This window comes from Halichoeres trimaculatus, unplaced genomic scaffold (genome assembly GCF_033239565.1).
Source record: "Halichoeres trimaculatus isolate MK-OKI-2021-1 unplaced genomic scaffold, fHalTri1.1 fHalTri1_scaffold_15, whole genome shotgun sequence".
Taxonomy (NCBI): Eukaryota; Metazoa; Chordata; class Actinopteri; order Labriformes; family Labridae; genus Halichoeres; species Halichoeres trimaculatus.
The window spans coordinates 11,432,340-11,457,143 of NW_027437193.1; the positions used below are offsets into that span (position 1 = coordinate 11,432,340).

A 24,804-nucleotide genomic window follows, 5' to 3' on the forward strand; every position below is an offset into this window, starting at 1 on the left:
TTATCAGTAGAGCAGCTTCTCTTAGAGGATCCATCATTCTTTTTCTAACCATCAAATAAAGGCAAATTGGAGATAATGTAGAGATGTAAAACCTCTCTGAAGCAGATACATACCTATTACATTACCATGTGCCTTGAAGAAAAAACAGAAGCATGTTTTACTTATTCATTAGACACACAGCCTCAGAACAAATGCTGCAGGGTCACTTTTCTATTTGATTTCCTTCTATTGTTCCAAAGTTCCGCTTTCAGACACATAGTCATGACAGTCTAGGGCTCTGAACCGTACAAATTAGACCTCTTTGAGTATTCAAGTTACGCCTGTAAAACTTTGCTCAGGGCTTTTAAGGTTGTGTGAGTTACCTTGTGTGAACCAGTTTCCGGTTTCGTTGTGTGTGTTGTCAAAAACTGCTTTACATGTCATCAGGGTTTTCCTGCTCTACCTCTCCTACAAACTGCTGTGATGATACTGGTAGCTTCCAAACAGTACACCTAAGGCACATAACATTCACACAGAGTACAATTTAAAGACAGGAACAAGCATAAATAGACACAATAAACCGTAAATGGCATAAAATTGGTATGTATGAAAAAAAAGCTAAGGATTCCATGAAATCAGTTTTCCCTTTATTTCCCGAATTTGTAGTTGAAATATCTTGGAAAACCAGCGTTTTGATCTTGTTTGCCTTCGAGCTCTTTTTGAAGCAAAGATTAGTAAACCATCTCCCATGATCATACGTCATATTTATTACTATATCTGCCGGACTTGACAGAAGACATTTCAAGCCACTACAAGCACACAACTGTCCTCTCCTTATTACATACAATGGTTAATCATCAGACAAACAATACCCAAAGCTCTTTAGCCCAGCACATGAAAGAGGCATGAGGAAGCAGCTGTTGTGCAGCATCTTTTATTCAAACTGCTTTGTTGCACCGGCATGTGCCAGGGTAAAATGCTTTGGTAAACAGCCTATTCATTCATCTTCTCTCCTCGATTGAATCAACCAGCATCATCCCTTAGCCCTTCTTCTCCTCTTTGCTCTCATCTTCCTCCGGGTTGTAGACACTGACAGTGAACTCGCCTGCCTCTTTGCCGTACTTGTTCTTGACCACGAGTGCATATTTGCCAGAGTCAGCTGTGGTGACGGTAGCGATTGTGATGCTGGCAAACTTGCCGGCCTCAAACTTGAGTTTGTAGCGCTCGTCGGACACCAGCTCCTTTTCGTTCTTCATCCAGCACACCTCAGGCGTGGGCTCGCCCCAGACATTGCCAGTTAGGTTCAGGGACTAAATGGAAGAAGAGAGATTAAAGAGGTTTGACAAAACAAAGAGGCAGGTGAGAGAAACACTTTATGCATAGACTTAAGTAATTTTATTTACCTTGCCCTCTTGGATTGCAACCACATCTGGCAAGCCTCCAATAACCCGAGCACGGTCTGAACAAGAAATACAAGAGTGAGCCAAGAAGCAAGTCAATCATTCTGGGGAGCATTTATGTGTTGATGTACAATCACCCAAAGTAACTTTTAAATTTCAAATGAACCACTGCTTTATCACATGATATTCTAACTCCACTGTGTGTTTAAATGGAGATGTGGTCTTTTTTTATTAACCATGAATAAACTTGATATTTCGATGAAAAACAGAGTCCTGCGTCTTAACCCAAATCTAAAATTCTGTTTAAACCAAAATAGCCTCTACATCCAGAAAATGTTACACAATGCCACAGAGCAGGGCCTTTCAGGGGGAGCAGCAAAATAATAAATGACCACTCACTTCTCTCTGCGATAGCTGCCGCCCTGCGGAAGGAAGGAGACAGACATTGTCAGAAGCATCTTAAAATGGTATCACAGGCAGAATGCTCTGACCTCTCTCTATCCACTTTACAATAACAGGAAAGATATTTTCAGAGCTTCTGGACGTGCTCACCAAATATATACAGTCTATTTTGAGTTTGTGATGACTGTTAGTATGTATTTATGTAAACATCCTCCTCAGACTAAAATGCAGTTACACAACAGGATTATCAAGTGAGAGGGGTTTGTTTACTCACTTGAGTCTTTGGAATTCCTCAAATGCCTGTTCCCATGCTGCACCAGGAAAAAGAAATCAATACATTGTAATTAGCACACTCGAAAACAGTCGATAGTTCAGTGTAACTTTGTAAACCCAAGTGAAGACGATGGGTCAGATTTTTCTCGGTCTTGCTCACCCTGGCCGGCGAGATCAAAGACTCTCTTTACTCCGTCCTTGCCATCAAAGATGTCCATGCTGTATTTGCCCTTGTCCTTCTCGGTGGGCTCGTTGATCTGAAGCCAAAGCTGCTCTCCTGTGACTCCAGCCTTAACTCTCTCTGAGGCAGCAATCTTAGCATCTCTGAAGAAGAAAGGGATAACACAGATATCTATTACTGCTAGAATTTCATGTTATGGAGTTTAATAAAAGACTGAAAAGCAAAAATCAAATAAGATAAAAGTAATTTCATTTGAGTCTCAAAACCTGAAAAACTCCACTTTTTTTGTCATACCAGGCTATGAGATTTCTGTTTGTTTCCTCATATATAGACTGTATTTGTTAACTTCATAAGAATAATACATACAAGAGCTGAGACTGACATTGATATTTAAATACTACAACCCAAACAGTTATGTACTGTTTAAATTTAGTTACAAAAACCTTTTAACTGTAAGCAAAATATATTTAGGGATGCAATGAGTTTCTCTTCAACAACATTTTGTTTTGTTTATGAAGCATATGATGACACTTGACATAAGTTTTATCTTTCCAGTTTTTAAATCACAATATTAGTCATCATTGTTTATTCAACGGAAATATTTGAGCTTTAAAGCTGTGTTTTTTCCATAAAGTATCTTTTTTTGTTTGATACAATTTGATGTAAACAATTGATTATGTTTAAAAAAGCAGATGCAATATTTGTAGCATTTAATAGTTGGAAAAACAACAATGCCAACATAATATTTTATATATTTGTGTAGTTCATCAGTCTGTGTAGCTTTGTTTTTTGCCTAAAAATATTTTTATCAGTCTAACAAAAATTATGGACCTACAAAATATCTGTAAAAAAGTTTTGATGTATCGATAATCCATCCCTCATAGCCCAACAGTACCAATGTCCAGATAGGAGCTCCATACTGCTTTAGCTTGATAAAGTAGTCCTGGATTAAGCAACATTCATGTGTTGGAGATCATAAACCGTGTATTTGAAAGCGATTTTCTTTTTTTAACACAAAATGTTTTTGGTTTCCTTTCTTTCTGAGTGTGTGGTGCTAAATGTATCTTTAGCATTTCCCTGTTAAAATATATCTTAAGGATTGATCTGTTAATGAAAGTTCTGCTATTCTTAAGCATTTTTCTGATATAAAGCTGATTTTACTCATCTGTCTTGTCATATATACCTTATTGTTTACCAAATGAGTACAAATTTTCTTTCATTCTCTTCTGTTTGATCTTCTATATGTGAAATCCAACAGACAAGTTTCTGCAATGGTTGGGTTCATGGTGGACTGTGCCTGTGCAGACATAGAACTTAACGAATATATGCCCTGAATATGGGATACAAACATACTTCTGAAGCCAGTTAACACGCAGATCTTCATGATGGTATGTAACATTGGAGTAGAGGATGATTCCATGTTCAGTGCTGCGGACTTCGATATTGGTGGAGGAGTTGGCTGGAAAAAGAGTGTTAAAGAAGTTTGTCTATTTTCCAGAGAAACCCAAAGGTTTAATGATTTAACATTCTGAAAATGCTTTATAGCAGTTAATGCAGTGGAAAAATACTGTAAATTCATTTTGCTGAGGTTTTACTGTGTGGTATGTGTGTGGACTTTCATTACGACTTGGATGTGTGAGGTTGTTATGACTCACCAATAACCCTGAAGAGTTCATTCATTACAGCTTGGTATCCTGGGACAAAAGGATGAAAACAGCAATTACTCACAGATAGCACTTTTATGTAAGACTCGTAGCACTGATTTCCACTTGATTTTCTTCACAGATATCATTCAAAAGACACTTAATACCTTCATCTGTCAGGTTGAATTTGCTCTTATCTTTGCCTCTGTCGTCTCTCAGGAAGACCTCATAAACACCAGCATCCTGTTTGCTGATCTAAAGTTTGAGGTGGAAACAGCTTTAGTTAACAAGAAAAAGTGATGAATTTTCTCCTTCTTTAAGCAAGGGGATAAAGGTGTAATTTTTGAGACATATAAAAGACAATAGAACAGCCAGACAAAGACGATCTAATACAAAAAAGGCAAGCTTTTCTGGCGCCCAGGATGCTGAAGGCGTTTATGGGAAAACATGAATAAAGGAAGGACAATGAGAACACATGGAGGAATTATAGTCATGAACTTATGAGTGCAAAGATAATATCCAGACTTTGGGTCTTGGTGGTGGTGGAACTTCCTCTGCAGCAGGCTTTTTTCGTCCTTTTTCTTTTTCTGTCTGTACCTCTTGCTTAATAATCCACTGTGAATTAGACAGATAAGCCAGTTAAAGCGAGAAGCAAATGACAGGAAAGGTGATCAACAGGCCACCTCTCCAGAGCTCATGCAATGACCCTCTCTTCATGGGTAATGAACAGACAGTTTTATATTTCAATTTAACTCCGCTGGTGCCTCACTGACAGAGCAGATTAAAGTCTGAAAAAATGAGTTTTTCAGATTTAAGAAGCCTGCAGGAGGTTGCCGGAGAAGTTAAATTGAAAAGTGTTAGAAATGAGGTTGATGAAATAATCACACAGATTAACCATATACTGTATTCACACTATATGGATATAAATGTTGAAAAAATAGACAAATGCTCTATTATATGAAATTTACATTGTTACAATTAATGAGGAAAAGTCATATTTGAAAGTCAGCTGAACTCAATACATCTCTTCAAATTCCTGAGTACTGGATGTTGACGTTCTGACTCCATCAGCACTCAGGAATATTTCAAAAGTGTTTCATCATTTATGATTCTGTGTGTCTAAGAAGGATGACTGCTAGCGTAGCATCTAGCATGGCTCAACAATGGAAGCATGGCTGCATTACAGACATCACTTTTAGCTCTTTACTCAGCAGCTCACGACTCTTGACAAAGTACGGCCTCCATCTAATGGGCTGACCTTTCCGATATTAAAGGTCAGTTCACCGTCCTTCCTCTCGATTTTCTTGGCGTCCTCGTCATCCTCGGCAATCTCAATGCAGTCCTTGGACCAGGTGATCTCAGTCTCTGGTCTGACATTTCCTATCTGTTGACGGGAGAAAAAAGAGTGGGTTGGCTCACTTGGATTGCAACCATTATGATGCAATATATCTTCAACAAAAGATATATATATAGCTGCTCACAAGTGAACAGTAACTTCTCTTACCTTGCATTTCAACAGCACATCACATGCTTGAGTAACAGTGAAGCCAAGGTACTCGACAAAGTGAGGACCTATGGGAAGTCAATAAATATAATTACATATTTATCCTGTAATGTGTCAAACTTCACTAATGGATCACTAATGAATCTTACCTTGTTTCCTGACCCATTCTGCTCTCTCAAATTCTGATTTCTTTTGAAGCTCCCTAAATTCTGAAAAAGATTAAAAAGAAAAAGGTTAAATTCTAAATTCTCTGTAATTTCTCTGAAATCCTTGACTAAACTTGCAGGCATGGGAAAGTCAGCTGCAAGACAAATACACAGGACATGACAGTAAAAAAAGAAGGCTGTCTTCTGCTGCCCCTCAATGGACACACACGTTTACTGCAGAATAAGAGATCTTACCATCTCCAATCAGCACCAGACTGGTAGTACCCTTAGCCTTTCCATCCACCAGGTTAAAGGTAAATGTTCCCTCATCAGTGACCTCCAGAGAGTCCATAAACATTTCAATGATCCCAGTAGACTTGTCGAAGTTCATTGTGTATTTCTGGAAGCAAAAGGGAAAGCATGAAACAAAGCAAAACATGAGCACTCAAATGGGATGGACTGAAATTTAGAGACATGACGGATCACAGTATGATTTCTACCTTTCCCTGAGTAATGATGACATCGTTGAAGACATACTCCACTTCACAGGCAGGAGTAAATTTCTCCAGCTGAGTCCAGAATCGCACGCGACCCTTCTCAAGCAGGTCCATGGCCATTTCGTTCTTGAAGGGAATAACTGGAGGAAAACAAATTTTGGCACAGCCTTTTAATACCACTAATACATTATGATACACTGCAATGCAATTAAGACTACTATGTCCAAGACAGACCTGTGTTTCTTAAGAGTACCTGTTACCTAATGCAGTGGTTAAAAATCTGTTAAATAAATTACACTGAACTGTTTTAATGTTCTGTGGTGATACTAGCTTAAAGTAACAACTGACCTACTAACTTGTGTATCTGTTGGTTTGAAAATAATTTCAATATTGGCATACTCTTTCAAAATCAAGTAATGTTTTTTGCCATTTAATTTTTATTTATTTTTTCATTTTTTTTTAACTCTCCCAGTATTAGATCAATATTAGCTTGCTTTTGCAGCTGTTAGCTTTCTATTTTAACACAAGGTCACAACTTAATTTACTTGTTACTTAAGGTAATTATTTCAACATAAATGGACTCTTGTAGATAATTTATCTATTTCATTTAGCAAACTAGCTACTTTTCAATACTACTTATGCAGTAAATTTTATTTTTATGAGACACTTTAGCTTACAACTTTGATATTAGCATGCTACAAGCTAAAACAAGCTGTTTACTGAAACTTACTTTTTCATCAACCTTTTCAACCATTTATCCATTAGCTTATTATTTCCACATTAACTCACTTTTTGGTCATTTATCCATTACTTTTAGCTAAGTATCCAAGATGTTTTTTCATTGCTTTTAGCTGACAAGTTCAACTTTTAATTTACAGGTGTTAGCTTAACATTTGCCATTGCCATTCTTTGGTCTAACAGTTTAAATGTGTGAGTTCACTAGCTAGCTAATTTTAACTTGCTTAGTTAATGAACAATCTTTTTAGATGTAATTCTAATTTCTATTTTCCAATTACTGGAGCTACTTCACAATCGTCAGACTTAACCCCTTACAAATGCTAAAGTATCTCAACAGCTCAAATAACCCTCAGTCCCAGCAGTGAATAAGAGGAGCTGGATATTGTAATTTCTAGCTGATATTTGAAACTGTATTTGCTCAATGCAGAGTCTTGAGAATTCATAAATAATACAAGGTTTGTGTGTGGGGATATTTACCAGGGAATTTGTGCTCGTGGCTGATGTCCAGGAGACGCTTGAGAGCTGTCAAAAACAGAAAAAGGTGTTAGAAGCAAAATAGTTTAATGTCCTGCTCCAGAAAATCCCTCATCATGAGCTCTTAGTTTCTTATCTAATATCATTTTTTTGATAGACACATTACATCTATGCACATTAAACGTATTATGTTCATCCTCTGTTAATAATTTTAAAAGACAAACTGAACTACATAAACTGAAACAGCCTGAGAACAAACACACTTATACCCAAAGGTCAATTTGATGCAGCTGTTGAAACAGGGTAACAGAGAGGAGTATCCACAGTCCTTCAGGCCCCCCTTAAGGCTTCAGCAGTGACGTCAACCAAACAAACAACAAGGGAATCAAGTTTCAAGCAATCTGGAGCAGAGCTGTCTAGAGTGTGGGCTGACTCACCCTCCTCAGTGAGTGTGTAGCTGGAGGAGATACCATCGGTGTTAGTGACCATGCAGGAGAATGTGCCCAGATCCTCGAGGGAAGGATTGTTGAAGATAGCTCTGGATCTAGAGATAGGGACATATGGGAATAATAAGACATTGGTGTGTAAAGAGGAAGGAATTGTGCTTGTATAACAAATGAGGTGGTTTTCAATGCAGGGGAAAGCCTAGAGAGAGCCCTGAGTCAGAGGAAGGCAGGCAATTTGTTTCCTGGAATGCACCATTAAATGGCTATAAAGGATACTCACTTTCCTTTTTCAGTGACAATAGTCAATCGAGAGGTGTCTGTCATAGCCTGGTAATTCTTGGACCACACAAACTCAGATCCCTCCTTCATCTCAGAGCACTCAAAGACCATAGAGATAACACCATCATCATCAACATCCACATAAATCTCTTTGGTGCCTGAGGAGGAGAGAGAAACTGTTTAAGTATATGCTCAAAGAATTATGGGTCTCAAATTTTTAATCCAACAATAAAAAAAGGTTTATTGCCACAGATTTGCGAGTTAAGCAAATTTCGTACTCACCAGGGCGAGTCTGGGCCAGGATTGGACCTAAGCTTGCTGACGCCTTTCCAACTCCAGCCAGATTTTGAGCACGCACACGGAAGACGAGAGAAGCTCCAGCCGTCAGCCCTGTAACCTAAATCAACATACAAAATTCACCAGGCTTCAACACAGTATTTTTTTTCTCACATCAGCTTCACAAGTTACCTTTCCAGAGATATGAGACCATGTGCCTTACCTTCATGTATTTCGCCCTGTTGACCTTCTCATGAACAGCCTTCCAGCCCTCATCTCCAGCAGAGGCTTCCTTAACATCCAAATAGTAGCCGTTGACAGGAGTGCGACCACTGAATACAGGTGGCTCCCACAGGATCACTGCTGAGGTGTCACGTACTTCAAGCACGTGAAGACCAACAGGAGGACCTGAGATAGAAAAAGTATTTGACCAAAATTTAGAATACATAACACATCTTTAAAAATGGGAATTTTTTGCAGTTGTGTGATAAATTTTAATATTTTAAAGACTTCTTTTAAAGCATATTATAGGTTTTTTGATGTATTCTGATGATCTAATGACTCGTCTGTCTGTTCAGATTTTCATTGTAGCAAACCCAAACCAAGTTAACTGTTGATATTGTTAATCAAGCATCTCTGTCATTTCTTTTCTTTCTTTCTTTAATCAGTTGATTAAAATCTTGATTGAGCCTAAAAATCTTCTCAAGCATAAACTGATATCTTCACATTTCTTGTTTGGTACAACTCAAAACCAAGTTAGAAACCCCAAACTGACCAGCAAAGACAAAACTATGTTTGTAGTTCTTACTTTAAAAAACTGTTGATTAATCAATCATCAGTGGTTAAAATTCAGTTCAGTTAATCCATTAATCCTCTATCAGTTTTCTCCTGATGCTTATTAGAATCGCCCATCTTGTTAGTAAATCCATACCTGGCACAGTAATGGTCCATTCCTTGCACTCTAGAGCTTTACAGGGCAGAGAGGCTTTACTCACACCTGCCATGTTCACTGCGCGCACCTGGAACTGGTAGAAGAGGTTCTCCTTCAGGTTCTCAGCCTAAAGGAAACACATGAAGAAAATAAAACACAGTTAAACAGTCTCTTTGAGCATTTTCCCTTTTTCTTATAATAATCATAATAATCATCAAATATGAGCTTCATCAATGCCTATGCAGGAGGCCAGGATATGAAATTTAAAGGTCCCATATTATGCAAAAATCACTTTACTAAGCCTTTTAGTGAAATTTGTGGGTCTTTGGCTTTCCTCCCAGTCCACAAATGTGATATTTAATGGCAAAACCTGTACTTGGTAGTGCTTGCAAATGTAACATCCTGACCTAAAACGAGCTGTTTGGAATTCCTGGGGTTTGCTGACGTCAGCGAGTCCCTTTTTTGAGCAATCAGGATCAAGTCTGACCTGATTGGTCCACTGGAGCAGACCCCAAGACCAAGTGGCTAGAGTTCATTTATCAAGTTAATGTGCCAGCTACGCTCAGTAAAACTGTGCATGTGTGTGCTTGTCACTTCACGACCGACTGCTTTTCCAACTTTTGACAGTACAACAGAGGGCTAGTGGATAGACTGGTCCTGAATCCAGGCGCATTACCAACCATCCGCCAACAAACCTTGGACCCTGGAAATGTGAGTATTTTAAATGCTGTGTGCTGTGGAGCAGATGTAAGAGCTTTTCCTCAGTGTCCCCCCTGTCTCTGTGTTAGCTTCAGGATGCTAACTTTAGATGCAGTTAGTCTGTTGTTGTAGCCTGTAATGTGACGGTAAACGAGCTTTGCTGTTTTCTAAACATTGTGCACTTGGAGCTCGTGGTGCTGCTCTCAGTGACGTGGAAGAGCGGGGCGGTATCAGCGGTGGCTCATTTACATATGAAGGTCACGCCCACTAAATCAGAGCGTTCTGAACAGAGGGGCTATGAGTGCCTGGAAACAATGCTGCTGTGCTTGATTTATTGGCTTTTTGGATCAAACATGTTACTACCATTTCATGAAGACATCAATGATCCATATTAAACTGCAGAAAAAGAGCACAATATAGGAGCCCTTTAAAGTGTATGTGAGCATAAAAAGAGGCTTTATGACTTTATGACTGATGTGATCTTGAAAGAAAAAACAACTTAATCTGAATTTGGATCATGAGTGATAGAAATAAATAAACTTACTTTAAAGGAGGTAGTAGTCAATGCCTTTTCGTGCATTTCATGCCATTTCCCAACAACATCTCCCTTCACAGTCCTGTAGTCCACATAATATCCCCTGACGTCGGCGCCTCCATTGTTAGCAGGCTCAGTCCAGCTCAGCACCATGTAGTCCTTCACAGCCTCCTGCAGGGTCACACCAGTGGGTTTTCCTGGCACGGCTGGGAATAAAGTCAACAGATTCAGCAAAAGGGAAGAAGTGTACTCAAAGGAGACAGTTTTAGAATATTCACAACTTATGTGTTTGTATTTGCTTTAATAAAACATAAGTCCGATCTCTAATCTCACACATATAATCTAGTATTGACTAAATACTGCACTGCTCTTAGTATTAATTAGTATAAACATATCACTGTGATCATAAGTGATACAGATACACATGCTACATGCTTTATGCACACAAACAACTCACTTTTTCTTTATTATTATTGTAATGGATAAAGTACTTACACTCCAGGCCAGAAGCAGGATAATTTTCACTCTACGAAAACGTCAGAAAACCAGCCGAGGCCCATGCTCTCTAGAACACAAAGTTTTAGCCTTTACCTTGGCCATGCACCAAGAGGCGCCCCTGAAGACTTATCCAATGGCAAAAGATAACACCAGCAAAAGCAAATGTATACAGTTACAGTATCTACATCCACACGGTAAAAGCAGTGTAAAACAAGATCCAGCTGTTGTTCAATTTGTTAAATGAATTCAAGGAGAAGGAAAAAATGAGTGTTAGCAATGAGTCACCATGCACATGCACTGAGCAGCATGTATAAACATTATGCAGCAAAAGATGAAGAACTTAGGCAGCCAAGAATATGAGCACTAACTCTTTCAGAATATAAAAAATGGGGATAAATCATTTGGGATTTTTTGTCAGGAAAAAGACAACGGTGACTGAAAGTTAGAAAGTTCATGAAAAAAGATTAGAAAAGAAACTCAAGGGCAGAGAGCTGTAGGATATTTGTTCGACTGTCTGAATTTAAAGCAGGTCTTTCATTTCTGTACTGTGTCAGCAATCATTCCCCAGATAAATGAATGTTTAAAAATAGCTCGGAGGATGTGGCAGAGAGGGAAGGGGAGAATGGATGGAGCAGGGGGACAGAATATGGCTTGAATGCTACAGGCAAAGTGAATAACGGAGATTTGTGAGGACACTCACAGACGGCTGCCTGCACAACCACAGCATCAGAGTCAGGGGAACTCTGGCTGTATCCAGCAGCGTTGACAGCCTTGACTTTAAAGACATAGTTTGCTCCAGTGGTCAGGCCATGGCACACAAACCTGAAACAGAAAGGATGAGTTTTTATTATCAGGGGGAGTGAAATCAAAAAGGAAAATCACAGTTATATTCTTACAACTCTATTAATTTTAAAAAGAACATTTCATCTTCAGTTCAACCTACCTGGTCTGCTTGACAGGCTTGTTATTGCAAGGCATCCAGACATCAGTGCCCACCACGCTACACTCAATATAGTATCCAACCAGCTGTGTGACTTCCTTGGAGGCTCCCCAGGTGACCACCACTGAGGTGGCAGTGTTCCTGATGGCCACTGGGGTGCCAGGAGAAGAGGGTAGGTCTGTTGGAGAATAAAAAAAGGGTTGTAAAAGAAGAAAGGAATGAGTCAAAGGATCAAATTTACTGAGCAAAATCAAATACAGGTTCTTGGAAGCATAGAGTAATGCATAAAGGAGCAGCTGTAACACCTGCAAAAAAATTTAAATGCAAGTTTTGCATGCTTACCCAGTTTATCTCCAACCGTGATCTCTCCTGTGGCTATAGAGGGCTCGCCCACACCTGCAGAGTTGCAGCAGCGCACACGGAAGTTGTAGGAATTACCCTCAGCCAGGTCAAACAGGGCAAAGCGAGGAGACTTGACGGGCATGCTGGTGTTCACTCTCTGCCAGGTTTCTGTGCCGGCCATACGCTGCATTCAAAACATTGAAACGAGACTTTATTTGTGCAAGTTCAGGTGAAATGATGCAAAACTCAGAAAAAAAGAAACATTGATTTATTTGATGTCTTAAAATTCAAACTTCAGTATCTCAAGCTCTTTAAGAGACAGTAATCCACCTTCTCAATGTAATACATGACTCCTTCATGACCCCTCTGCACTGGAGGCTTCCAGGCCAGAACCACATAGCTCTTGGTAGCCTCTGTAACCACAACATCAGAGGGTTCTCCAGGGATGACGCCCACTGAGGAGGAAAGACGAAGCTTGATTATTTGATGATGTCACTAACCAGATGACTTGAGATTTTCTGTTGAGAAAAATTTGCTACTGGTATCATGTTAGTACATTTTTCAGCAGATTAATAACAGAGTATGAAGCTGTCCTACCGGTGGGATCCTCCTCTGTAAATTTAATCATCCCAGTCCAAGGAGCAGAGGGACCAGCTGGTGATGGGTGAAATCAAAGAAACACATTATAAAGACTTAGTTAGTGTCTTTGTTCAAAAATATCAGCAGGACTCTGGTGTGTCTCTTACCTCTGAGGCGGGCTCTGTCAGAGGGATCCATAGCGGTGACAGCCTCAGAGACACGGGATGGACGGCTGAGTCCCGCCTTGTTCAGGGCCCGCACTCTGAAGATATAAGAACGGCCCTCCACCAGTCCTGTGACAGGGAAGCGGGCGTACTTCACTGGGGTGTCATTACACTGAGCCCAGTGGTGAGTGCCCACCTCACACCTAAGGAGAAACGCATGTCGAGTCAATTTTATGAACTCCATGAGCATAATCTGAGCTTGTTATTCTTTGTTGATTATTATCAAGAAAAACGTGATTATTTCATTATTATTCCGTTTATTCAGATCAATAAAGAGTGATGTGATTTACCTGTCGATGTAGTATCCCATGATGGAGCTGCTGCCCTCCACCGCTGGCTGCTTCCAGGTTACCACCACATAGTCCTTATTGGCATCATGACAACGCACATCCAGGGGAGCCACGGGAACCCCCTCCACCTCAACCTCAGCATCTGGCAAGACACACACACACACACACACACACACACACAAACACACACACACACACACACACAAACACACGAGCGCTTGTGAGTGATGCTGTTTCTAAATCAGGAGGATCTCCATTACATATTCAGTTTTCATTTCCTGACCTACTTACACCTTTACAGTACAGAGTTAGCACTGTCGCTAGCTAGGAAACTGTTACCAACACAGCACAACGGTTTCAAGAAATTATTATTTATGCACAGAGCTGCAAAATTTTGGGTGTAATCAAACTGCCAGTGACAACAATTCCAACATAAAAGAGCTTTAAATTCAACATTAAAGAGGGGGTGTTGTGCTTTTTTTAAGGCTTCATACGGTAGCTCTGAGGTAGCTTGACTTACAGCTTTAAAAACAAACCCCTATCTTTTCACACTGGTGTTTTAGAGACCTTTGCTTTAGCCCCTGACTGGCACACTACATTTTAGCTGCTGTCTCTTTAAGGCTCCCCATTCCACAAACCCCCTTTCCTCTGATTGGCCAGTCCTCTAGAGCGATGTCAGTCAGAGCTACCTTCGTGTTTTGAGCAAGTTAAAGACAGATTCAGGGATTTCCACAACATAAGTTTACACGCATGTACTATGCACATCCATTTTATCCATGTTTTCAAAATAGGAATGCATAATACCCCCCTCTTTAAGCAGAAACCAAACAGATCAGAGGGTAGGAGCTGCACTAAGACAGCAGAATTATGCAGTTTCTTGCCACATCTCTGCATGTGTTTTATGTTTTAGGAGGCTTTGAAACTGTTATAACTTCAAGGAAAGCACCTTTACAGAAAAACTTTATGTATCATGTAGAAAAATCTCAAAAGCTCAATTTACCAAACTTTTGAGAGCACCATACCTCTGACAAACACATAAGCAGAGTAGGTATCAAAGCCAGACTTGGTGTTGACACGAAGGGTGTACAGGCCCTCATCTTCTTTGTTCAGGTGGACGAGTGTGAGCGTGGCACGTTCTCCAGACCAGTGGGTGTGTACCCATTTAGAGGGTTTCAAAGGGACAGCTGATAGAAGCAGACAGAAACAGAACAAAAGATGTGATAAATATCATGGAGTCATAGAGGGTTGTTTGTTTTTCCTCGTTGTTTTCCTACTCACAGTTCCTGTACCACACAACCTCAGGCTGGTATTTCTTCACAGTGGGATAAACAATGACGGTGCAGCCCAGACTCATCGTCTCCCCCCTCGCTGCCGAAGGCCACTTCAAATTTGTCAATGATGGTGGTTTGAAAGGTAACGCCGTGTTCAGGACTAAAACCATCTACAAAAGAAAAATAAGTTAGTAAACACATGAGTATTAAAAATTGATATTTTTTGCTGGCTTTACGTGACTCACGTGGCTTAGGATCAAGTGGGCCTGCTTCGTCTCCTTCCTGGAACCCTGTGGAGAAAAAATTACAATTCAGCATCCATGTGGGTTCAATTACAAGACTATTAAGAGCTATTTATCTGACAGCTATAACACACAAGAAACCGAGGAAATAGAAGCTGTAAGACTTTCCAAAAACAGATCATGTCCTGATGAACTCACATCAAGAAAGCATTCAGCAAACGGCAGCAGAACCATGTGAAGTCTTCATCTCATTTTGTGATTTAAAGAATGCTTCCTTACTGAGGGAAAATGAGCTATGAGAGCTGCAGGAAAAAGTTACTTACTTTTGACAACAATATGAGCCACAGAAGAGGATTCCCCTTTTATATTGAGGGCAGAGGCGTGATACTTTGCGGTATCCAAAAAGTCACAGCTGAAAACACAACAAGCAGTACATTCAGTGAGTCACCTGCAACTACATGAACAAGACTATTTTTAACAGAAGACATTCATTACTGAGCATTTTTTGGGTACATTTCTTGAATTCTGACTGAGGCCATGCAGCTAAATGATTACCTACTTCTTGATCTCCAGGGAGTGCATGTTGTAATTGCTCTCGACTGTGTACTTCTCAGGGTGGGCCTTGGCATCAATGAGCACATTGTTTTTGTACCTTGAAGAGAGAGAAAAAAAACACAGCTTGTTTCTTTTTACCACCATCCTGGTGTCAGTAATTGCAGAGAAACGAGTGTGGGAGAAAGTGTTTGTGGATGACAGGGGCTGATGATGAAAACTTCTCTGTGACACACCCAAGCACGCACAACAGTGATTGATCTCTTTCATCATTTTTGTGACTCACAGGAGGTGGGGATCTTACCAGGCCATCCTGGGTTTAGGCCATCCAGCCACAGTGCAGTGCAGCTTCACAGTCCTGCCCTCCCAGACGGTCTGCCCACGGGGCTTGACGATAAACTCAGGGCGGTGTGTCAGGCTGTCAGGGTTCATCTTCTTACGAAACTCAGACCATTCTTCCAGCTACAGCAGTAACGTAAAGCCAGTTTGTCATTTCATAGCTTTGTAAAGCTTCATATTACAGAAATTATTCTGAAAATCTGCCACAGCACAAAAATGAAAAAACGTACCGTCCTGCCCATTTCTACACGGTGGGCGGATTCCCTGATGTGCATTTCTCTGGTTTTCTTCACCACTTTAACCTTCATGGCCTCCTTCGACTCTCTGACAAACAGGTTCCTCATGGCTACGTAGTTAATCCCCTCCTCTGTGACATCCTCCTCCCGAGCCTCCAACAGACCACGAATTTCCTCATGACTGAAACACAACAGACCAACAACATGAGGGCAGCTCTGGCTTTAGTGCTGTTAACTAAGATATAAAACCCTGAGCTGCTGTGGTGTTTATTTTTGGAAGAATCCAGCACGTGCTGCAGCTTCCTCACTCACCTGGCTCTAAACACAGGAACTACATAGCCAATGACTTCTTTGTCCTTATCCATGGCCAGGTAGGTGCGTTTGGCTCTCTTGGGTAGCGGGCTGAGTTTAGCACTGAGGACCACCTCCTGCCCCTGCTCTGTCTGCACAGAGGTCTTCAGGCTAACAGGAAAGAGAAAGCAGTCACAACACTTGTACGAAAGAAAACTATTTACAGGTTTTTCTATAAAACCTGCCAGGTTACATTTTTCTCCCTGAGGATTGTAACTCACTGTGGATAAATTATAAAAATAGAAAAAAACATCAACAAATCACACCTTACTAATAAATCATCTGCTCCCTTCAGTTATGACATTAACATAATAAATTACATGATAAGTTCCAATATTGACCTTAAGGATGTGTTACATCAAAATAATGAACAAAACCATGAGGGAGCAGCCATGTGATTTATGTTGAGTCCATCCCACAAACACCTTTTTACTGACACATTTACAGGTGAACACAGCCCCCCCCCCCCCCCCCCCCCCCCCCACACACACACACACACAGCAACTACTTGTAAAACATAAATAACTATTCCTTTTAAAAACTAAGTGCCTGTGAGTTTTAGGACTGTTTATCACTCACAAATTCAAATCTGAGACACATTTTCATAGATAAATGCTCAGCACTTGCTGAAGAAATGTGTTTTAATTCAGATAGTTCTGGGGAATTTTTTTACTTACCAAAATAGAAAATCAGTGTTTTAAATGAGAGGAAAACAAAGTTCAGTAATAAGTGGTAATGCCTTATTGTTTTACTAAGAAGCTGATACAACTTGTAAAGGTGTGAGAAAAAAGCGATATATCCGAGTATCAGGATTTTTTGTTTAATCATTTTAAATCGTCATTTTAGTGTTCAAAAAATTTGTTTTATTTTTTTTCAAATTACCAAGAAACTTCAAGTTTTTCAAGCTGGGCTGGAAAAAAGTTGAGCTGGCAGATCCTCTGTATAAATCTAAAAAACAGACTCCCATATGATATGCATTTTGGGGGAAAATATGGTCTGTAGACATCATTATCATCATGATTCAACTTTTTCACATAGTCTGGTGTTAAAAAAACAAACTTGAAACAGCAAAAAGAGGAAAACATTGAAAAATTGCAATTTAAATAGCATTGGCACATAAAAAAAGGTAAAAGAATCTAATCAGGAAAAAAAAGCGATTTGATAGTAAACGCTTGAAAAAATTAGAACTAGTTTTGTTTTCAACTTTTCATCAGTTCCTGTCAAAAATATTCAAGACAAACTTCTGTAACTGAGTAAATTAAGCCTGTAAAAGGAGTCCAAGAAGTTTAATGCTCAGTCCTGTAGTCTATTAGAGGGGTTCCCAAACTTTTGAGCTTGGGAACCCCAGAATAGTGGCGCTGCAGACTGGCAACCTCGTGTCATAAGAATACACTAAGGAGGCCAATATCCAATTCAGCTGATCAGTAGAATATTGTGTTTCCTACATAAATCTGCAGCCACTGATATAAATTGTGGCTTAGTAACCATTTTCAGGTAGTTTACATACTGTTTCTACAGAATATACAGCTTGTTTTTGTCCTGACAAAAAGTTTTGACAGAGTTGAATAAGACCTGCAGAGTTGCTGAGCAAGCTAAAAATGACAAAGTACCCCTCATGATTCTTACTGCATTAAATCGTTTATAACCTTTCAATAAGTTTGCTTATCAAACCAAAATTTGTTTCAAGAAAGCTTGAATTTAACTAGCAAGAACTGAAAATTGTGTTTTCGTTTTCCATTGCTGAACAATATTTCAGCCTGCCTCATTTACGCAGCAGCCTCTCAGGGCGTCATGTTGTCAGCCAAGTTTATAAATGGAGAGGGAAGTGATGGATCCGCTTTAGGGGGGAAAGGTTCATTTTAAAGCCCTGTTCTCACCAGTAATCCCAGCCAAGTCTGCCCCTACTCGATCCATTTAGCTCGGAGAAGAAGCAGCAAAACATAAACCACACTCCGCACTGGCAGGCTAAGATCAAGTCGATGGAAGAGGCTGATCGCACAACAGAGACAGACAGATGGAGGAAGTCTCAGAAGAGTTCAGCATGGCTGAGAAGTTTTCCTCTGCCGCTGACTCACCAGGTGTTTTTAAAGAAAAGTTTCCCTTCTGATGGAAGAATTTCACCTCTAACAGTGTGAGAAGTTACTATATGTGTCACAAGATTTAAATAATGAATCACAAATGGAAACTCTCCAACAGATTCAAGCTGGTTTTAAATCTTTAAAAGTCATTAATCATCTCCATTGTGCAAACTGGGCATAGAGTCATTAAGGACTAAAGGAGTGTGCAGCCGTTTACAGTTTAATGACTTCCATACAGTGGCTTTACAGTTTGCCTGGTGGCTACATCTCATGGCCTGGCTACAGAAATAGCTCAGCTGTCCATGAATAACCTGGCAGTCCTTCACTACAGCTGACATTCCTTCTCTGACCCCGTTTAAGAAGCTATCACACTTCCATCATGAAGAGTGAACCAACCCTGCAGCCTGAAGGACAAAGAAACTCTGACATGTTAACAACAGTGGAGCATGGAAAACTAAATCTAAGGAAGTACATGTGCAGGACTTTGAAGATTGTAACCAGCCTGGTTTAACTATAACACAAGGTTTGACACAAATAACTAACAAAACATGAAGGGAGAGTAACCACACCAGCAATGTATGGTTAAATTCTACAAGTTTTATACTTTTGGGATCAAAATGTTTTCTTTCTGCATACCAAAAAGTGATGGAAAATGCAAGATCCAACAAACATGCTTTCAAATCACTAATTCTGTCCAACCAATGATCCAGAAGACATGAAAATATTAATCTTGAAAAATAGAACTCCAACAGAATGAAAATACTCACTGGTTTCATCAGTTATTTGTATTGTTGTCTTTAAATTTTGCTAAAAACTGACTTAGTTTGCACAGCTCTTGGTATTTCTTGTATTAACTTAGATTTGTACAATAGTTGTCTAAAACTATAATGCCGCAGATTAAGCTCTACAGGTTCTTTCATCTAACACATGAGCAAAACACTTGAGACTAGGCAAAGACATAAATTCATGGTTTTATATTTATGACCATTGTCCTTGAAAAAATATATTTCACAGGTGATTTATGAGCAACAGTTTTGTTTCCAGCGTAGGTTTTGGGCTGTCAACATGTTTGAAAACAACCCTAAAACTAAAACAATGATGCGCATATTGCACAAAACTGAAATAAAGCAACAGTTTATGTCTAATTTTTAGAAAAGTAGACTTAAATTATTAGACTTAATGTGTGCTAAGTTCACCTGACAAGTCCAGAAAAATGTTATCAAAAGACAAAAACAATGCATGAATTGCTTGTAAAGAGTAAAATAATACGCCAATTCAGCAAATAAATGTTGGTCAAGTTTCTTGACCTACACAAGCAATTTCTTTTTACTCTACCAGTAGATTTTTTTGAATTCTTTATGGGTAACTACTGCATTTTTTTTGTCTGTTTCTTGAAATGAGACATTTTCTGGACTTGTCGGGTGCATGTGTCTCGTATTGAGTCTAATGAGAGATTTTCACACATAATAGAACAAACACTCATAGAGTCAGTTTTCAGCTGTTGCAGTGTGAGCTTTGCACAGACTCGCAGCTCCAAAAGACTTGTGATATTATTTGTAAATACTGTTCAAACAATGAAGGCTTGACTTGAACTTGTCCCTTACCCCTCAAGGAAGAATACAAATACAAATGAACGTGTCTCTTCAGATGGAGACTAGCAGAGAGAAAAAACTATGTAGTCCATGTGCTGGGACTCTGGCTGTTGAACTCTCTTCACGCCAGGCCCACAGCACATTCAGACCCATGCTGAATATTTCACAGGATCAGCTTTAGAGTCCTCACCACCTGAGAGGCTGCAGATGTGACAGGTTACACAGAAAGAACTTGTATTTCACCTGTAGCATTATGAACCATCCCTAAGTAACACGTCACTCCCAAGCTCTTACCGACGACTGGAAGTCTTGAAAGCGGAGAAAGACTGCTTGCTAACAGAGGCCTTGGAGCTCAGGTAACAGCTGCTCTCAAAGTGATGCTGCTGCTGCTGCTGTTCCTTTCGTTGATAGCGATGCTGCTGCAGCACCTGCATCTGCTGCTGCTGTTCCTTTTGTTGATAGCGATGCTGCTGCAGCACCTGCATCTGCTGCTGCTGCTGCTTCAGCTGCCTCCGTGTCACTTGTAATGACTCTGACATCCTGAAGACCACTCCGCCAACTTATGAGCTCAGACTTCCCTTTACTTAACCAGCTCTGTAAATCAATCTCATTGTTATTGTTACAGACTGATACCCTTGCTGGATTAGTCTAGGGCAGGCGATGGAGATTAGCTATTAGGGATGGTGGTTTAAGCAACCAGGAAAGCTGTTAAAACGGCATCAGGATGTTTGGTTTATGTGGGTAATCCAAGTGTTAGCTCTGGTTAGGATCAAATTCTAGCATTAAATAAAGAAGCAGCAGGTCCTAAGTGAACTTTGGCAGCCTTCTCCTGCTTCCTTAGTTTTTATTTTTATTTTTCATTAATTTATTTTTGATCTTCAGCAGTAATAGAAGTAAGGTTAACTGGATTTATTTATGAAAATCAACTCCACAGTATGTGTAAAGTTATAAGTGTGATAAACCGGAAATCAAAGATGTAGAATCGTCTAAAATAGATGCTCGATACCAAAAATCAAACAAATGGAACTGTTGACGACTGGTGGTTGCTGATTTTTTTAAAAAGCTATCATCTGGTGAATTAATAGTTAAATTCCATTTTGAACCTCCTAAAGATGGACAATAGACACTCAGCTTTTTAAAACAATATATGTAAAAAAAAAGCTGAAACAAAGGGATCAATATGAAAAACAATCTAAAGACATGATTTATCAAGGTGATGCTGATCAATTACCTGTAGACTAACCAATTAATCAATCCCTTTAGTTTACACCACAAGACATCTTTAAAATACTATGCTAAGCAGACGTGTCCTCTTGTTGCTACAAATCAATAACATTATCTAAAAAGCAGCAGTTGAAGTCAATAAGTCTTAAAAGTGTCTTTTCTGATGGTGAGGACCTTGAGGAACCCTTACAACAGCCAGCGTACTTAGTGCCTTTGTATTTATAATGAGCCACAAAGTAAACTGGTTTGTCATGAAAGCCATAAAGAGATCTGAGTCATGAAAGCATCTTGTTTTATAGAAAGCAAGTGTAAAATGGATAGATTATAGCTTCTTCTAGGGTGCTGTCACCACAATGACACATGCAGGATACACTACAAGGACACACCTTGTTAGTATAGGGCATAGTAAGAATACAGACATCATTTTATAAAGAATATGTGCTTAAGTGGTTTTTTAAACAAGGCTAGTTGACATTGAGCAAACAAAACATACATAATACAAGATAAATATAGTAAAATGCACAAACAAATAAAATCAATTATATTTCACTCACCAAACCAAGGAAATTCCCAAATCCAAACAGGTTGAAAATAAGAGAAATGGTGAGCTATTCCAAAAGTAGCTAAAGCAAGTCCAGACCCAGGCAACGCAGCAGGGTGAGGGGCAGCGGACAGCAGAGCAGTCCACAGAACAAAAATAATGCTGCCACTCGGCAGAATGCACAAGACACCGTCAGGACCTTTTAAGGCTGGGACGGATTTAAATTTAGACCATGAGACCAGAAGGGCCAGGCTGAGGAGCCTCTGCTAGGCCTGGTTGCGAGCAGGAGCTGCTGAAGGGGGTGTGGGAACTTCTTGTGGGTAATAGTGGATCAATTAAATTAACAGCTTCTACCTGTTAATGACATTTCCAGTCTTCTTCGACCAAGACTACCACAGTTTCTACAGAGGCCGAGAATACTATTGACCAAAACGCTGCCATATAGTTATCTTCTTTTATTACATTTAGGAACTTTAAAAGCAGGGCTAGATCAAACTGTTACTAATAATTTCAGTTTAGTTTAGTCACTCGGCTTACGTTATGCTAAGACAATTAATTATGTCCTCGTCTTACTGCTGGTTTAACTAAACTGAATACTTCCAGAGAAATGCAAATAAATAAACCTTGCAGACCTGTTTGGGACATTCCATTTTGTTAGCGACTGCTGCCACCTAGTGACAGAACGTTAAAACCACATAATTAATGTGAATGAAAATTTCAAACTAAGCTGTTAAACTATTTATGTGTGAATAAATAAGTCTTAAATATCTCCCTGTTTGTCCTGTTTATGCTTATTTTACTCATCCATTTCGTTATAAACAACTGACTTAAGTTTAAGATGACATGGAACGTTCCAGACCGTTGGCTCCTTCCAGCTCTGCTCTGATTGGTCAGTTTCAGGAAGCGGCCATAAAACGTTGATGGTTTCTATCATCTCTATCAGCCTGTGGATGCTCCTCTGATAGCTTTGTTTATAGCCTTGTGGCATACACCAATTTTCTCTCAGGTAAGTGTTTCAGTTCATTCCAGGGTATCTTTGCCTGTGAACACTGAACAACCCGGATCAATGCTCTACATGTGAATTAGTCTCGGTTAGCTAGCTAAAGCTAGGCTGATCAGTCTGTTATTAAGGTCAACAGAGGGCTAGCTAGCTAAGTAATGCTAGAAAATAAGTGGAATGTTAAACCAGCGTTCACGTATGTGATCTTTGTGAAGAACTGTGCATGACGCATGTAAATTAGAACCCAAAAATTAAAGAAAAACCATTATCCCCTTAGCAGGTGTTTCCTTGCTGCTCAATGTTTTTTTTTCCAGTCATTGTTTGCAGCTTTACTGTGTATGAAGCTAAAACTATTTATTTTACAAACCTTGTGACATTAAGCTGAATATTTACATTTCATCACTTTCATTAAACTTGCCTCTTGCCATGTTAGAGTAGCTTCAAGATTTTTGTACTTAACAAGAACAGCTATGTTTCTCTTACTGAAACATGTCGACTTGTTTCTGCTTGCTACGGAATCCCTGAAAGGACAAGCGTCCATCAATCTATTTTATTTACGCGACTTAATTTAAGTTGTGTTACTGAGATTACCACCGCTTTGTCTCATTGAAACTACCTATGATTTTCCTGTAAGCACAGATTAATTTATTTCATTATCTTAACAGAGCTTGAGGTGGTAACAGAATAATTTTCAGGTTATACAGGAAGCAAAATAATAGGCTTGTAACTTGTAACTTTGTTTTACACTTTTACATCTGTGTGGATATATTTTTCAGATCATATCGCTTAAGTTGAAATCTAAAGAAAACAATTAATATGAACCATTTATCACAAGGAAATAAAGAATGCAAAATGTATGACTGCATGTCTGCATTGAGCTTCCATAGCTCTTCACTCATTTTGCCTTTTTTTAAATCACAATGTCGCTAGCTTGTATTATTGTCAAGATATTCTTGAGAAAATAGGTGGATATTTTTAAATATTTGAGTTTTTATCAGTAATCTCTGGTTGACAGTCTTTGTATGTATTACAGGAGGGGGGACGTACCAACTGCCACCATGTCAAGCAAAAGAGCCAAGGGAAAGAACACCAAGAAGCGTCCTCAGCGGGCCACCTCCAATGTGTTTGCTATGTTTGATCAGTCTCAGATTCAGGAGTTCAAGGAGGCTTTCAACATGATCGACCAAAACAGGGATGGCTTTATTGACAAAGAAGACCTTCATGACATGCTGGCCTCATTAGGTAAATGCTGTCAAATTAACACATACTGAGATTTGAACTATCACTAATTTGTTTCACAAGTGAGGTAAAAAAAAAAAAAAAATCTCATTGATTATGTCCGTTTCCCAGGTAAGAACCCCACAGACGAATACTTGGAGACAATGATGAATGAGGCACCTGGTCCAATAAACTTCACAATGTTCTTGACCATGTTTGGAGAGAAGCTGAATGGCACAGATCCTGAGGATGTGATCCGCAATGCTTTCGCCTGCTTTGATGAGGAGGGCACTGGTCAGTTGAAGAATAAAAAGCTATTTCTGCCTGATTTACTGGCACATTAGAAACTATTTATGCATAATGTTTCAGGTCATGCGTTGTGCATGTTTTGTTTTTTCCCTCAGGTATGATCCAGGAAGAGTATCTGCGGGAGCTGCTGACAACAATGGGGGACAGATTCACAGATGAAGAAGTGGATGAGCTCTTCAGAGAGGCGCCCATTGACAAGAAAGGCAACTTTAACTATGTAGCATTCACGCGCATACTAAAGCATGGCGCCAAGGACAAAGATGATTAATGAAGGGAGCAGCTCTGAGTGATGTTTATTCTGTACAATGCCTGTATCATAAATGGGTCTCTACTGAGAACAGCTATATCCTGTATCATGGCACATGATAAGCTTCACTATGGTTTCGCTCACTGAAGGTCATTTGTTCAAGCTGCTTGTTGGATCCCTCTCCAACCCTTCAACTCTACTCTCAATGCTCATTTGCACATTTATGACATTAAAAAAAAACCACTAAGGGGTCTATATAAGCTATCATGGATGAAGCTGGAAATAAACTGAAACAAGAAGTCTGTAATCATGGCTGGCTTTATTATAT

The 24,804-nt window shown here is 39.5% G+C and overlaps 2 protein-coding genes across 2 annotated transcripts; one reads left to right on the top strand and one right to left on the bottom strand.

Moving 5' to 3' along the window:
• Window positions 1-323: 323 nt before the first annotated feature.
• On the bottom strand, window positions 324-21,821 carry myom1a (myomesin 1a (skelemin)). Its single transcript, XM_074689544.1, is given in 39 exon segments — window positions 324-1,289; window positions 1,383-1,438; window positions 1,779-1,801; window positions 2,056-2,092; window positions 2,215-2,378; window positions 3,589-3,694; window positions 3,891-3,929; window positions 4,046-4,133; window positions 4,404-4,493; window positions 5,137-5,262; window positions 5,383-5,450; window positions 5,532-5,591; window positions 5,784-5,928; window positions 6,029-6,165; window positions 7,241-7,285; window positions 7,675-7,781; window positions 7,964-8,120; window positions 8,245-8,359; window positions 8,462-8,646; window positions 9,170-9,296; window positions 10,413-10,609; window positions 11,602-11,723; window positions 11,845-12,019; window positions 12,184-12,367; window positions 12,514-12,638; window positions 12,781-12,837; window positions 12,930-13,129; window positions 13,277-13,418; window positions 14,299-14,460; window positions 14,555-14,639; window positions 14,641-14,717; window positions 14,793-14,837; window positions 15,113-15,201; window positions 15,349-15,441; window positions 15,646-15,803; window positions 15,911-16,097; window positions 16,229-16,378; window positions 20,232-20,531; window positions 21,716-21,821. Coding segments are annotated over 38 exon segments (4,638 nt in total). The 5' UTR covers window positions 20,477-20,531; window positions 21,716-21,821; the 3' UTR covers window positions 324-1,019.
• A 755-nt stretch (window positions 21,822-22,576) lies between these two features.
• myl12.2 (myosin, light chain 12, genome duplicate 2) lies at window positions 22,577-24,783 on the top strand. The gene is made up of 4 exons (XM_074688667.1): window positions 22,577-22,708; window positions 23,736-23,944; window positions 24,053-24,214; window positions 24,325-24,783. The coding sequence occupies exons 2-4, from the start codon at window positions 23,761-23,763 to the stop codon at window positions 24,495-24,497; spliced, it is 519 nt and encodes a 172-aa protein (XP_074544768.1). The 5' UTR covers window positions 22,577-22,708; window positions 23,736-23,760; the 3' UTR covers window positions 24,498-24,783.
• Window positions 24,784-24,804: the final 21 nt, after the last annotated feature.

Coding starts and splice junctions, on each gene's coding strand:
- myl12.2 (XM_074688667.1), top strand. CDS start 23,761: ATGTCAAGCAAAAGAGCCAAGGGAAAGAACACCAAGAAGCGTCCTCAG. Junction 23,945..24,052: donor TGACATGCTGGCCTCATTAG/GTAAATGCTGTC, acceptor TCCGTTTCCCAG/GTAAGAACCCCACAGACGAA. Junction 24,215..24,324: donor CTTTGATGAGGAGGGCACTG/GTCAGTTGAAGA, acceptor TTTTTCCCTCAG/GTATGATCCAGGAAGAGTAT.